At 52.2% G+C, this 15,617-nt stretch overlaps 1 protein-coding gene across 1 annotated transcript in view; it reads right to left on the reverse strand.

The window, feature by feature from the left end:
- The window catches only part of SLC8B1 (solute carrier family 8 member B1), a 31,187-nt gene extending 18,700 nt beyond the window's left edge, over positions 1–12,487 (reverse strand). The window contains exons 1-8 of the mRNA XM_060028146.1: positions 12,385–12,487; positions 11,519–11,756; positions 1,978–2,130; positions 1,836–1,888; positions 1,630–1,686; positions 1,407–1,513; positions 1,158–1,325; positions 133–240 (exon numbers count right to left, since the gene is read on the reverse strand). Coding sequence (XP_059884129.1) covers positions 133–240; positions 1,158–1,325; positions 1,407–1,513; positions 1,630–1,686; positions 1,836–1,888; positions 1,978–2,130; positions 11,519–11,722 — 850 coding nt within the window. The 5' untranslated portion in view covers positions 11,723–11,756; positions 12,385–12,487. The remainder of the gene's footprint in view (positions 1–132; positions 241–1,157; positions 1,326–1,406; positions 1,514–1,629; positions 1,687–1,835; positions 1,889–1,977; positions 2,131–11,518; positions 11,757–12,384) is intronic.
- Positions 12,488–15,617: the final 3,130 nt, after the last annotated feature.

A 15,617-nucleotide genomic window follows, 5' to 3' on the forward strand; every position in this document is an offset into this window, starting at 1 on the left:
CCCTGGTCAAGTGAGTAGAAAAAGTAGGAGATGGGCACTGGCAAAGGCCTCAAGAGACACAAGGCAGCAGTGAAGGGCAAGGAGGGCGCCAGGCCCACTGGTGCTCCCTTGGGGGCTCCATTCAGACCTTACCTGGAGTACCTGGCACGGAGTAGACCAAGGATCTCCTCTGCTGCCATTGGTAGATCCAAGTGCAGAGAACCACAGTGACCACGTAGAACACATAGAAGCCCAGGTAACCTGCAGACAAGGGCACGCTGTCACCAAGTGGCATCCTGGCCACAGGGCCCAGAGAACAAGAGCTGCCAGTTCTGTCACTGGGGCCTGGTGGCGGTGGCTATCTGTACAAGCCCAGCCCAGCACCAGTAGGCAAATGGCCATTTCCTGGAGCCCCGCCCCCTCCCCACCACCAATCTGGCAGTCAACGGTGGGTGTAACGCCTGGTATAGACAGTGGCCTCTAGGACACAATTCAAGTGTGAAGGGTCGGTGTCCTGCTCTGTGGCCTGGGAGGCTGAGCCCTGCAGACTGCATCACCTGAACCCTGGCTGCCCTGGGTCCACCCACGGAGCCCTGACAGCAAAACAGAAGGCAGTAGGGGAGGGTCTGGGGTGCTTCTTCCCTGCTCCCTCCCTGCTGTGGTACCCTGTCTCCAGCAGGGACTGTGACCCTCCATAACTGTCACTCATGTTGGGTGGTCCCAGGTCTGGGCCTGTAGCCCTCAGCAGGCTCCAGGCACCCCATTCTCTGCCCCTTCAGGGGCTCCCACTGTTGCTGGTCCCTGGTATCTCTGCATCTCAGCATCCCTTGTTGGCTTCCTTAACCCTCTGTAAATTGTCCTGCCATTCATGTCATTTGAACCATCTGGATGGAATGGACATGCTGCCGGGACCCTGACGGCCACAGTCAGCATCCTGGCTGTACTGCTTGTTAAAACCTGAAATTGTGAAAATTCAGAACATCACCCCGACTCTGCCCTGCCCTCCTTGGTTATCCGAACCACGAGTCCCCTTTTTTCGCTCAAGCCACCTTGAGTAGGGTTTCCAACATCTGGAACCAAAGGTGACTCTGTGCCCTGCTGACCACTCCCTCCTGTGCCCCCATGCTTCCCACGCATCAGCCCTGGGATGACCCCACACTGGTCCTGTGGCCACTCACCCAGGGCCCATGCCAGCGTGACCCTGCCGCAGTAGAGTGCAGTGAAGATCAGAAACACGGCCACCATGTAGAAAATGATGTCCCTGAGGAAGGGCCTCGAGGCTGCTGTGAAGGGGTGCAGGATGGCGATGCCACCGGCCACCACGGTGGTAACCAGCACGCCTGCGCCTGGAGGAGAGGATGCCAAGCTTGGTCTACCCTGCGCCCCCTCCTGTTGCCCCACCCCACCCTAGCCGGGGCCTCTCGTACCAAACAGTGCCCCAAAGGCCAGGCCGGCTGTGCGCGGACCTGAGAAGGCCACCAGGGCGCTGAAGATATCCGGTGCCCCGTTCCCAAACGCCAGGAAGGTGACGCCATGGGGGGAGCGTGTCAAGGGGCCTCAGCGCAGGGGCCTTTCCTGGCCATGAGCTGCCACCCTGTCTCCCAGCCACCCGCCCTAACTGCCCTCCATCCCTCGGGGACAAAGGATACTGCCACATTGTGGGAAAGCTTGAGTGTGGTCGAAATGGCTGACAAGTTAGGGCAGAAACTATGGAGAAAAGGCAAACAGTGAGTGTTTCCACAATGAGTGGCTCCTGCCCCCGTCCTTCCCCCAAGCCCAGGGTCACCCCAATGTCAACCTCCTGGGATTCCATTTTCCAATCTATAAGGTGGATATGAGCCCAAGGCCAAACTCACAACTTTGCCGCGGTGACTCCCAGAATCAGAAACAGGTAGAGCAGCCAAAAAGCCTGGGTTGGGGGGCCGGAAAGGGAAAAGGGCATTAAGTCCCGCCGGGGCCACCAGCCCCTCTCACCAGCTCCCCGGAGCGGGGCCTCACGTAGAGAGTGACGGCCAGAGGGAGGAGGTCGGGTGGGAAGTGGCAGAAGATGCCTTCAAGGTAGTCCAGGTAGCCCCCTTCACAGCGGCAGTCAGGGTTGGAGCGGACGAAATCACAGCGGCTAGAGGCATTCAGGCCACACACTTCTCGACACTGTGGGAAGGGAGGGGGGACATCAAGGTCCGACACCCTGTGGTTGACTGGCCCAGCCCCACCTAAGCAGTGAAGATAACCTCCTTCATCCTGGTCTCTAAGCCTCCCAAGGCCTCCAGGTGCCAGCTGCACACTTTAATTTTTAAAAATAAACTTGTGTTTGAAACTAACCCACGTAAGTCCTGAATAGGTGTATTTAAAATGAATCAAAAAGAAACAATACATAAAGATTTCTAAATTCTCCCTTCTCATCCCTGCCCTCCATGATCCCGCCTCTCTCCAGATGTCCTACTATGATCAGTTTGAAGCAGACCCTTACAGACATTTCTCAGTTTAACGATATTTGTATATACATCCTACTTTACAGTTTATCTCATAGAAATGAGTCCATCCTGAAGCTCGTTTCTGCAACTTAACTTTTACCACTTCACGTAGGTGCCATCATTATGATGCACATAATGATGAGGAGGATGATAAAAGTCAAAATATTCTGAGGGATTTCTATATGCCAGGTTCAGTGCTAAGAGCTTAAAATGTACCTCAATTAATCTGCACAATGATCTTATGAGGAAGGTACTGTTAACCTGCCCATTATACAGATGAGGAGACTAAGACACTATCCCAGGGCCCACTCAGTGGTAGAGACAGAGTTGGAACCCAGGCAGCTTGAGGCTCTAGAACCCCTGTCCTTAACCATTACCACCCTCGCCACCCCCTGCCACTGCAGGGTCTTAGGATTTCACATCATGGATGATACATAGTAGAGGTAACGTTTCCCTACTGATGGGCGGTTGAGTGTGTCTACTTTTCATTATTACCAAAATCAACTTCCTTGCACATGACTCTGAGTACATGTGAGAATATTCTGTCAGGGAGAATTCTAGAAGTGAAAGTGCTGAGTCAGAGAGTATCCCAGTCTGAGTTCCTCCAGAAGCGACCCAGAGACAAGGATGTCTAAGTAAGCAGAATATTTGGGAGGTGTATAGAACACAAGCACCGAGAGGGAGAAGAGACTCAGGGACGGAAATGCAACCAGTGAAGGCTGGTTGAGATTGTTCCCACCATGCGCTGGTAATCCCAAGGGCAAGGGAGCTGGGGTATTTATACACCAACTCTTATCAGTCATCAGGTGAGCACTGCCGGGGAGGGAGGTGCTAGATCCCCAGCACTTCTGGCCTACCATGCTTATGGGTGGTTCTGAAAAAAGATGCTGGGAACTCGAAGTCCACAGAAGCCCACCAAAATGGCAGAGTCCAAAGGATATGGGCAGGGCCCTGATAGTGTCTGTTGCAGAGGGAGAAACATCTTAAACATTTGATGGATTTTGCCAAAAGACCCTCCCTAAAGCTCTACTTAGACACACTGCCACCAGCAATGGGAAAGGAGTTTACACCTGCACCCCTACCGGGTTAGGGTGGCTACCATAAGTCTGGTTCCAGCCAATGTAGTAGGAATCTCCCTGTTGTTAAGCTGCAAGTCCCGGAGGACGGTGAAGTGCTCTTTTCGTGTGTTAATGGCCATTTGTATTCCTTCTTTAAACTGCTAGTTTTTTCAATTGTTTGCTTCTTCTTATTGATTTATAGAAGCTCTTTATATAATGGATATTAGGCCCTTGTGAGGTTATGCATGTGCTTAGGCATTGCCTAGAAGCTCCCCCTTCTCAAACTTTATGTTCAAAAGCTTTGTCAGTACCACCTCACACACATTAGGATGGCTACTACACAAACCAAATGAGCAAAACCAGAAAATAACTAGCGTTAGGGAGGATGGGGAGAAATTGGAACCCTTGTGCAACTGCTGTGGGTGTAAAAATGGTGCAGCTGCTGTGGAAAACAGCACGGCAGTTCCCCTCCCAAATTAAAAATACAATAACCAGTACCAGGGATGTAATGCACAAGGTGATAACTATAGTTAACACGGCTGTATGGTACACATGAAAGTTGTTAAAGTATTTCCTAACAGTTCTCATCACAAGGAAAAAAAAAAAACCTCTTTCTTTTCTATCTCTATGAGTTGATGGATATTCACTAAACTTATCGTGGGCATCATTTCACAATATATGTTAAGTCAAATCATTATGCTGTACACCTTAAACTTATATACAGTGCTGTAGGTCAATTGTATCTCAATAAAACTGGAAAAAATCCCAGAATTACCATATGATCCAGCAAATCTACTTCTGGGTGTATGTCAAAAAGAATTGAAAGTCAGGTCTCAAAGAGACATTTGCACACCCATACTCATGGCAGCATGAGTCACAGTAGTCAAAAGGTTTAGAAGCAACCCAAGTGTCCATCAATGGATGAATGGATAAGCAAAACGTGGCATATCCACACGATGGAATGTTATTCAGCCTTAAAAGAGAAGGAGATCCTGACGCAGGCCACAACATGGATGAACCTTGAAGACATCATGCTAAGTGAAATAAGCCAGTTGCAAAAAGACAAATACTGTATATGTAATTCTACTTATGTGAGGTAACTGGAATAGTCAAACTCATAGAGACAGAAAGCAGAATGGTGGCTGCCAGGGGCTGGGGGGAGGGGGAAATGGGGAGTTCTTTAATGAGGAGAGTTTCAGTTTTGCAAGATGAGAGAGCTCTGGAGGTGGATGGTGGTGACGGTTGCACAGTGTCAATGTTTTTAATGCCCCTGAACTGTACACTTAAAAATGGTTAAGATGGTGAATCTTAGGTTATGTATGCTATATTCCAATTTTTTTTTTTTTTAAAAAGCTCTGTCAAATCACAGTTCCACACCCTCCACAAGCCTTCTCTGAACTCCCACCAATGCCAAACTGGAGATGAGATTTCTTGTCCCTGAGCCCTCAGGTCATCTCCTCATCCCTTGCTTACTGGCTCTCTGCAGACGCCACACTGACCCACCGTACCTATTTCATGCACTGTTCCTTCTGCCTGGTACACCTCCCTCAAAAGACCACCATTCATTCATCCTCCAATTCTTAGACGTTTCTTCCAGGAAGCCTTCCCTGATCACCCCCAGCATAGGGCAGATCCTCCAGTTATAAGCTCCCATCACCCTCGGTCTTCTCTTACAAAGCACTTCTCGTGTTTTGAAATCCCCAGTTATTTGTAGGATCACAGACTTGTTTTAATGTCTGTCCCTCCCACCAAAGTCTTGCACACAGTATGGCCTCATAATTGTTTTGCCACACATTGTGCTGGACCCCAGCTCAGTCTTCAAAACAGACCTAGGCGGCTTCCCTGGTGGCGCAGTGGTTGGGAGTCTGCCTGCTAATGCAGGGGACACGGGTTCGAGCCCTGGCCTGGGAGGATCCCACATGCCGCGGAGCAACTAGGCCCGTGAGCCACAACTACTGAGCCTGCGCGTCTGGAGCCTGTGGTCCGCAACAAGAGAGGCCGCGATAGTGAGAGGCCCGCGCACCGCGATGAAGAGTGGCCCCCGCTTGCCACAACTAGAGAAAGCCCTAGCGCAGAAACGAAGACCCAACACAGCAAAAATAAATAAATTAATTAAGAAACTCCTACCCCCAACATCTTCTAAAAAAAAAAACAAAACCAGACCTGGTACAATTGTTTCCACTTCACAGATGAGAAAACTGAGGCACAGAGAGGCAAAGTGACTTGCCCCAGGGCACACAGCCTACCACTGCTAGCTGGTTTCAAACTCAGGTCTCCCTGAAAGTTACTAGCTGAAGCTCTTGGGGAAACAGCTCAACTGGGCAAGGGCAGCCTCCTCTTCCTGCCTTCTTCCCCACCTCCTGGTCTTCACGGTTAGCCAGGGAGGACGCAGGGAGATGGTCCCAGCCCAGCTCGTCTCCATCTCCCTGACAGCAGAGTGAGTCAGCAAGGCGGGTCCCCCAAATCTGGTCTCCAGAATCGCATTTCTCTGCAGCCTACCTGCCTCCGTGCCCCAAGGTGGCCATCCCCTCCCTCGAAGCCCATCAGGACCTGAACCCAGCTCTGCCCAGGGGTGGTAGAGTTAAAGGAGCATTGCTCTGAGTCTGGGGTGGGTGACTTTTCAGACCATCTCATTCCCTTCTCATCCTCTTCCCTGAATCACTAAGGACACCCAGGGAATCCAGAGAGGGTCAAATATTTTCCCTTCTGTGAACAAGTTTCAAGGGCCAGGCTGGACAGGAAAGGGTTGCAAACTCAATGCCTTGGGGGCCAGGCAGATCATATAAATGTCTAAAACCACCACGGCTGCTGGCAATGGTGGTGAGCTGGAGGGTGCATGCCCTGCTGAAAGGCATCCAAGTTATAACATGAAAGAAAACCCCTCCCCACACTGCCCAAAAAAACGGAAACCAAAACCAAAACATAGCAGCCAGACGAGCCCGTGGGCCGTCAGTTTTCAATCCTATACCAGTAAGACTGGTATGGGAGACAGGGTCAGCTGAGAGGAAGAGCAGTCCTGGGTCTGAGACCCAGCTTTGCCACCAGCTGGCTGGGTGACCTTCAGCAGCCCCTTAAGGGGTCTGGGCCTTGTCTTCCTCACCTGCAGAGCCGTGCTCACCAAACCCACTCTGGACGCTGGCAGCTTGGTGCCACATATGTTTTGTTAAGTGCTTCTCCACACTCCCTTTATTACTGAATAGCAGAACGCACACTATCAGAGTCCACGCTGGCTCCATTAAGAAGCCAAACAATTAAACAGCTCCGATATGAAGGGGACAATTTTAAATCGTTTCCATTTTGTTAGTTGGGGCCCAACAAGAAAGGCTTGGGGGCTTCCCTGGTGGCGCAGGGGTTAAGAATCCACCCGTCAATGCAGGGGACACAGGTTCGAGCCTTGGTTTGGGAAGATCTCACGTGCTGCAGAGCAACTAAGCCCGTGCGCCACAACTACTGAGCCTGTGCTCTAGAGCCCTCGAGCCACAACTACTGAGTCTGTGCTCTAGAGCCCACGAGCCACAACTACTGAGCCCGTGTGCCACAACTACTGAAGCCCACGTGCCTAGGGCCCGTGCCCCGCAACAAGAGAAGCCACCGCAATGAGAAGCCCGTGCACCGCAACGAAGAGTAGCCCCCGCTCGCCGCAACTAGAGAAAGCCCAGGTGCAGCAACGAAGACCCAACGCAGCCAAAAATAAATAAATACAAATATTTTTAAAAACTAAGAAATTAACATTGGTACAATACCGTTAATTAAACTATAGTAGGATTAAAAAAAAAGGGCTCAGGTTTTCCCTACCTAGATGCCCTCTCCAAATGTTACTTGCAGCCAGCGGCCCCTCCTTGTGCAGGTGCATGGGCAGTACGGGGATGGCTTGGGGGATGAGGGGGCTGGGAGGGACATGTGGAGTCACAAGCTCCTGGTTCATCCTCCCTGGCTGAACAGTGGTCCCTAAAGATGTCCAGGTCCTAATCCTCAGAGCCTGTGGATATGCGACCTTACATGGCAAAAGGGACTCTGGCAGGGGTGATTAAATTGAGGGTCTTGAGATGGGGGGATTATCCAGAATTATCTGGAGGCCTTTGAATGTAATCACAAGGATTTTTTTTAAGAGGGAGGTGGGAGTGTCGGAGTCACGGAAAGAGACGTGATGGAAGCATAGGTCAGAGAGTCAGAGAGAGAGACTGAGAGAGATGCTACGCTGGTGGCTTTGAAGATGAAGGAAGGGGCCACAAAATAAGGAAGGAATGCAGGAAGCTGCTAGAAGCTGGAAAAGGCAAGGCAATGGACCTTCCTCTGGAGCCTCCAGAAGGAACACGGTCCTGCCCACACCTTGATTTTAGTCCAGTGAAACCCATTTTGGGCTTTTGACCTCCAGATAACAAACGTGTGCTGTTTTAAGCCACTACGTTTGTAATAATTTGTTACAGCAGCAACAGGAAACTCAAACACTCATCTAGAGTCAGTTAACTGCAGACACTAAAGAACTCTCAAAGGCTTCTCACGTTCTTAACCTCATTTGATCAGCCCCCCAAAGAGGCACTGTAGATGTGACCTGGGGCTACAATTCCACTCTCCTACGTCCTGTAGCTACACCTCCTCCTGTTTTCCCAACCCTGCAGCTGGACCCCAATAGGGCAAGTTTTCAAAGGGGTGGAAAAATCACAGGACTCTCACCAGGACACCAACCCAGGAGCAGAAAATGAACACTGCCATTTCCCAAAGGCCCCATGGCCTTGTGACAACTGCTCAGCAAGGCTGGGTGGTCCAGTGCGTATGAGGAGAGGGCTCTGGAACCATGCAGGCTGGGTTCAAATTCTGCTTCCCTACTCATAGCTGTGTGACTTTGGACAACTCACGTAACTTCTCTGTGCCCCAGTTCCCTCCTTTATAAAATGAGGCAGGGGTCGGCAAACTCTTTCTATAAAAGGCTAAATATTTTCCCCTCTGCAGGCCAGACAGTCTCTGTTGAAACCATGCCACTCTGCTTTGTCGTGTGAGAGTATCACCTGCCATAATAAACAGGCGTGACTGTATTCCAATAAAACTGGACTTACGGACACTGAGGTTCAAATTTCACAAAGTTTTCATGTGTCACTTAATAGTGTTCTTTTAAAAAAAATTTTCAACCATTTGAAAATATAAAACCCATTCTCAGCTCCTGGACTACAACACCCAGGAGTGGACCTAATTTGACCTGTGGGCTGAAGTTTGCCGACTCCTGAAATGAAGGATTAAATGAGTTAATCCATGTGCTTAGAACAGTGCCTGGTACACAGTCAGTGCTCAGTAAAATGAGCTTTGATTACTCTTTTTTCCAGAGGGGAAAATTGAGACTAAACAGCTCCCTGCACCTGTTAGCTTGGGCCCCTCCACCCCCGCAAGGGTCAGCCCCAAATGTCCAGCCTCGGTCAGATCTGTCCTAAGTGGAGATTTTTTTCCAGACCCTCCTCTTTCCCGGAAAGAGTGTCCTGGAACCACTGGGCCCTGGTGGTCTGATGCCAAACCTGTCCCTGGCCCCTGAGGCCACACTTGGGCCAGCCCGGGCTTAGGGCATGGGGCACTGGGTGGCCCAGCAGAACCTTGTCTTCTACTTCCCCTCCAAAAATCTTAATTTGGACCCCTTCCCAAAGCTGCTACCAGCATCTCACCGGATCGCTTTGCCAGCCTACTCTCTGCCTCCGCCCTTACAGTTGATTCTCCCACAGCAGCCAATGGGATCCTTGTAAAAACTGAAATCAGATCACATCCCTCCTGTGTTCTAAATCCTACCATGGCTCCCGTCTTACCCCTAGGAACAGGCCAACTTCGCACAGCGGTCCAAACAGCCCCAGGCGATCCGGCCTCCATTACCTCTCCTGTCTCCTTTCTCATCCCTCACCCCCAGCTCACTGTTGCAGAGGCCTCTCAAAGTTCGTTTGTGACACGTCATTCTGCTCTTGCCTCAGGGCCTTTGCACTTGCTGTTCCCCTAGATCTTTGCAAAGCTTCAGGTCTCTGTCCTCAGAGAAGCCTTCCCTGACAGCCCGAGGCAGAGCGGCTACCCCTCTCCATCTCACTCCATCACATCCCACCCTGTTTTGTTCTCCTCATCCCCCAGTGAAATACTGTGGATTTACCTGTTGATTTGTTTCTCATCTGTGTCCCCCACTAGAGTATAAGCTCCATGAGGGCAGGAACTGAGCTATCTGCTCCCTGATTTACCCCTCACGTGTGGCACTGTTCCTGGCACGTAATAGGTGCTCAATAAATATTTGTTGAACGAGTGACTATGCAAAAGGACCTAGGTGAGGAGTGGGTGGCCTTTCCCAGCCTGCAAGCTGGCCAGACAGCAGCCAGCCAGAGGCTGGCGGGACTTCCAGGAGGGCAGCCACCTGTGTCAGTCCTGGGAGGCAAGTGAACCAGAGGAGAAGGGTCTGGATTCAGCATGAGGCAGCCACGAGTTCACATCCTGGCTCTGCTACTTCCCTCGTGGCCAACTTCCCCTCCCTGAACCTCAACGTCCTCACCTATAGCACAGAGATAACCATACCCATCTCAGGGGTTTGGGTACAGGACTTGATGAGCTAGGCGCATTGCTGGCCTAAGTGCTCAATAACTCAGAGAGATTATCTGACACAAGCCACAGTTAACCCCCGTTTTCCTGCCCCCAAGAGGCAGCAATTTTATAACCACAGTAACCACAAATCACTTGCCCATCTGTAGAACAGGCATAATTCCCTGTCTGTCTGCCTCGAATCATGGGCATGAAGGTACTCTGCAGCCCCAGAAAGTTGGTGTGGGCGCTAAGCACTCTCAGCTGTCAGTTCAAGCGGGGAGGAGTTTGTTACTCCGCTTGTTCTCTCACTGAAGAGAATACAAAGAGAGAACTCCAGCCCCGTGCAGCAGGGGGTCATCTTGAGCAGCCTCCTGCCTTCAGATTTTCACTCTGGATCCACTGTGACCTCTCCTCCCCTTACAGGTATCAGAACAGAATGATGCAAGTTCCGTTTGGCCTGTCTCAACGGCCCAAACCTCCCTGCCTTGGGAGGAAGCCTCCTTGCTCTCACCAAGCGTCCCCACTGCTTCTCCATTCATACAAGTCAGTGGCACTACCATCCTCCTCCACCCCCCCACTGCTAAGGCCAGAAATCTGGAGCCATCCTTGACGCCTCTCTTTCTTCCCCCACCATGCCCCTCCGTCTAAGCCATCAGCATACCCTGCTTGTTGGGCCTCCAATACTTCCTCCAAATCCCACCACTTCTTTCCTTTCTCCCACTACCACCATCACCTGGCGAGCTGCAGGAGCCTTCCCACTGTTCTCCCCGCTGCCACCCTCAACCCTCTCAATCCATTCTCCCCAGAGAAGCCAGAGACATCCCTTGAAGAAATAAATCAGATCTTGACATCCCCCTGCTTAAAACCTTCCACTGGCTCCCCACTGTCATAAAACAAATCCCACCTCTTAGCCTCAGCCTATAAGGTAATCTGACCACCACCACATCTCCATACCCATTCTTAACACTCTCCCCCTCACTCACCCTGTTCCAGCCACTCTGGCCTCCTCACAGCTCCAGAAACTAAGTTTGTCCCTGCTTCAGGGCCTTTGCACGTGCCTTTCTCTCCACCTGGAATGTTCTTCCTTCTGATGTCTGTATAAGTGGCTTCCTTTCTCCATTCAGGGCTTGGCTCAAAGGTCCCTTCCTCACAGAGGCCATCTGTGACCCCCCAAGCTGAAATAGTTGGAAATACTCCTTCTTCCTCACAGCCCCCACCCTCCAATATCACTTTATCCCATTATCTGCTGAGCACGTAGCATCTTACCACCTGAAATTTACATGCTTACTTCTTTATCCACTCTCCTAAGAGACTGCTGGCTCCGTGAGGGCAGGGATTTTTGTCTACAGTCTACGTGCCCTGGCATATCCCAAGGTTCAGCTCACATCTACTGCTACACAGTAGATGCTCAATACATACTTGATTGGCTGAATACACGCCCACCTGATGCCAGTTTCCCACCTAGACACTCACGTCTACCACGGGGCTCTGGTTCACACCCGAGGCTGGAAACTGGGAGCTAATGCGGGTCCCTGCAGATGGGCCCCCGGCCCCCGACACTGTCTCCACCATCAGCAGCACACAGACCCAGCTGAGCACCCAGTACAGATTCAGCAGTCCTCTGGCCACCAGCCCCCAAGGGGCCTGGCCCTCACTCTCCGCTTCCCCTTCTGTCATGTTTCAGTTCCAAACAGCTGGCACCTCTAGTGGCCTGTAGGGTAGGGGTGAGAAAGACGAACAGTGTCACTGAAGACTGCAGGACCCAACAGGAGGGGCCTGAAAACTTTTTCAGCTGAAGAACTGTCCCTCCTCCTCCCCACACCAACGGAAAGCCCAGGTAGGAGCCCACATTCCGGATGGGCCTGAATCATTTAGCATGCAGATTAGATAGCCCTTCTTCCTGAACCCCCAGTAGTATTCCCATGGAAACCCAGGCTAATAACTGCCCTGATGGGGAAATCAAGGCCCAGGAGGAAGTGAATTGCTCAAAGTCACACAGCCTGTCAGCAGCAGAGCTGAGCTGGACTTTAGCATCTGTGTTTTTCCCTCAACACCAGGGAAAAACCAGCTTTGTTTTTCTTCCAAAGAAATTAAACTGGAAAGAAAAAAAAAAGTCCCCGGCACACTAATTTTCTTCTTTGGCTCTTCCACATGTTGTAGTTGAGCATGTTTTGTTTTGCCTTCAGGAAAAGCAAAGCCCAGAAAACAACAAAGCCCAGATTTACCAACGTTTTTCGGTAAATCTTTGCTCAATGTCCTGGCAGGGGCAGGAGGGGGAGGACGCGGCTCTGGGGGAAGAAAAGGGGGCACAAGGGCCTGTCTCAGCACTCTTTCCTCACCTGTTGACAGGCCCTTCCCTCCTGCTGTTCTCTGTAACTGCACTTGGCACTGACTTGGAACCGGACTCTCCAGGTCTGCAATATAATCTCAGCCACGAACGAGCTGTGCGGCCTTGGGGAGGTCACTTCATGTCTCTGAGCCTCTGATTCTTCATCTGTAAAATGAAGACAAATGCTGGAGCATCAGAGCAAACGATAAGGGCTTAATCAGGGCTCGCGCCTCAGGTGTTCCCAACTTGAGGATCAGCACGTGTCTCCTATTTATTGGCCGCCGATTTCTCGCACTCATTCACAAGGGAGCATTTATGGAGCGCTTCACCTGTGCCTGTCCGAGGTCAGGAGTTCAGACGCTCAGATCTGCACACCCGACAGGAAGGGGCAGGGGCAGGAAACTGGGGTAGTAATCACTTTTGCGGCTGCACTTTCTAGGTGCCAGACCACGGGAACGTCAATGTACTCCGTTTCCCAATCCGGGCGGATGTTGAGAAGCTGAACTCCGGGCGCCAGTCCTCCCGCGGCGCCCAGGCGGGCGGGGAGGTTCCTCTTACCTTGCGAGGAGCCTCGGACCAGCAAACTCCGCACCTCGACCCCGCCGGGCTTCGCAGCCTTTCCAGTCCCTGCCCACCGGCACGAGCCGCCCGAACTTCTGCTCCTGAAGCTGAGAGCCCGGGGTTCCCGCCTGCGGCAGCGTCCGAATCAAGCCCAGCCGCTCAGCCCTAGTTCGGCCTCCGCTAGCCCGGCGCCGGCCTCGCCCCTTATACAACCCGCCCAGAGGACACGCCCCCAAGGGCTCGTCCCGCCTCTTCCCTTAAAGGCACAGGCTCCCTCGAGGTCTGTCGGTTCTGTTTTCGCCGCTAAAGCAGAAGCTGAGATGAAACCTGGTGGGTATAACCAGTAGGAGGCCGGAGAGGTACATTGTAGGGTGAAACTAGAGGGTTCTGTTCCCGAGGGACGGGTGGGTGAGACGGCGTCAAAATGCTTCTGGTAATCAGTGGTGATAAGAAGTATTTGAGGGGCTTCCCTGGTGGCTCAGTGGTTGAGAGTCCGCCTGCCGATGCAGGGGACGCGGGTTCGTGCCCCGGTCCGGGAGGATCCCACATGCCGCGGAGCGGCTGGGCCCGTGAGCCATGGCCGCTGAGCCTGCGCGTCTGGAGCCTGTGCTCCGCAACGGGAGAGGCCACAACAGTGAGAGGCCCGCGTACCGCAAAAAAAAAAAAAAAAAAAAAAAAAAAAAAAAGTATTTGAGAAGATCCCAGGCAGGGAACGCTCCGCCTTACACACAAAAACTCTGGCTGTGCTGCCTCCCTTTGAGAGATCTCCTAACTGGGTTCAGCATTTCCCTCTAGCAGGGTGGCTTTTAAAAGAAGAATATGGGACTTCCCTGGTGGCGCAGTGGTTGAGAGTCCGCCTGCCCATGCAGGGGACACGGGTTCGTGCCCCGGTCCAGGAGGATCCCACATGCCGCGGAGCGGCTGGGCCCGTGAGCCATGGCCACTGGGCCTGCGCGTCCGGAGCCTGTGCTCCGCAACGGGAGAGGCCACAGCAGTGAGAGGCCCGCGTACCGCAAAAAAACAAAACAAAACAAAAAAAACCAACAAAATAGAAGAATATGTCAGGGAAATCCCCGGCAGTCCGGTGGTTAGGACTCCGAGCTTCCACTACAGGGCCCACGGGTTCGATCCCTGGTTGGGGAATTATGGTCCCGCCAGCCGCGCAGTGGGGCTGAAAAAGAAAAAAAGAAGAAGATGGCAAATAAGTCAAAACAGGGGAGTTAGTCGATCTACTCGCCCTGACGGATATAGCCCCCCCCCTCCCCAGTTTCCTAGCCTCCGGGGGAAGTTCTGGTCGCCTCCGTCTTTCCTTCTGTTGGGGTGGGGAGGGCACCGAGGCTGGCACTGGGGATGTTGAGGCTGAGGTCACGCTCCTCCTCCTCCAGCAGCCCCACCCCCACTTCCACAGTTTGCGCGCATCTAATCCCACCACCTCCCTCTCTCAAAGTCCGTCCTGCTTCCTCATCACCTTCAGCACCGAGGCCCAGCTCTGAGCCCTCTGAAGGGCGATCGAGGCCCTTTAGCGTCCAGTCCTAGCGCACCTTTCCGACTTCATCTTTTATCCCCACTCTAGCCCCGGAAGCGGGGGACTTACACACGGCCACACCGCTGCTCCTTCTGAGCCCCCTTGCCCGGGATGCCAGCCCTTGCTTTTTTTTTCTTTTGCTGTACGCGGGCCTCTCACTGCTGTGGCCTCTCCCGTTGCGAAGCACAGGCTCTGGACGCGCAAGCTCAGCGGCCATGGCTCACGGGCCCAGCCGCTCCGCGGCACGTGGGATCTTCCTGGACCGGGGCACGAACCCGCGTCCCCTGCATCGGCAGGAGGACTCTCAACCACTGCGCCACCAGGGAAGTCCCAGCCCTTCCTTTTTCTACCTGACAAACTCTTATTACTCATGTGCCAGGCCCAGCTCAAATGCTACCATCTCTGGGTGGTCTTCCACTCTCCTCCCTGCCAGCCCCCGCCTTCCTTACCTTCCAAGCACTCTAGTTGCCCACCCTAGAGAGGACAACTGTGGTCTCTGTGGTGACCACCAACCCTGTGGTCTAGAGCACGATATCTTTGGAATCTTGGCATATAGATTACAGTGATTATTACAGAGTATAGCCATGTAGATTACAGTGAGTGTCTGCGTGCTTGTCCCATTTAATAGCCCTGTGGGGTGAGGGCTACTGAGATCTCCATTTCACAGAGAAGGGAAATCGAGGTTCAAGGAGATGAAACGACCTGTCCCCAGGACACCCACCGGGAAGTGGCAAAGATTTGCATCTAGGTCTGTGTGACCCCAAGTGAGTCCCCTTCACCGCCATGGGCTGAGTGTCCTACATCACTCAGAGGTAAGGCTGGATCTGTCTGACATTCAGCCTCCCTATTCAGAAGGCCCACGGCCTGGGTGATGTCAACTGAAAAAAATGCACAACAGTTGAGTCTTGGTTTTATTGGGACCTCACTGAGGACTATAGTCAGAGAGACAGCATCTCAGAAAGCTCAGAGGAACTGCTCCAAAGAGGTCAGGGAGAAGCCAGTATATATATAAATTTTTTGGCTGGGAAATACATGTAGTCAAGCATACATCTCCGTAAAAGATTACTGCTAATCACTAAAATCAGACATCTCAAGTTAATGATTTTAGTGCTTTTCTATGGATGGGAAGATGCAAGAATCTGGGGTCATTGAAATCC

Source organism: Delphinus delphis, chromosome 13 (assembly GCF_949987515.2).
Source record: "Delphinus delphis chromosome 13, mDelDel1.2, whole genome shotgun sequence".
Classification (NCBI taxonomy): domain Eukaryota; kingdom Metazoa; phylum Chordata; class Mammalia; order Artiodactyla; family Delphinidae; genus Delphinus; species Delphinus delphis.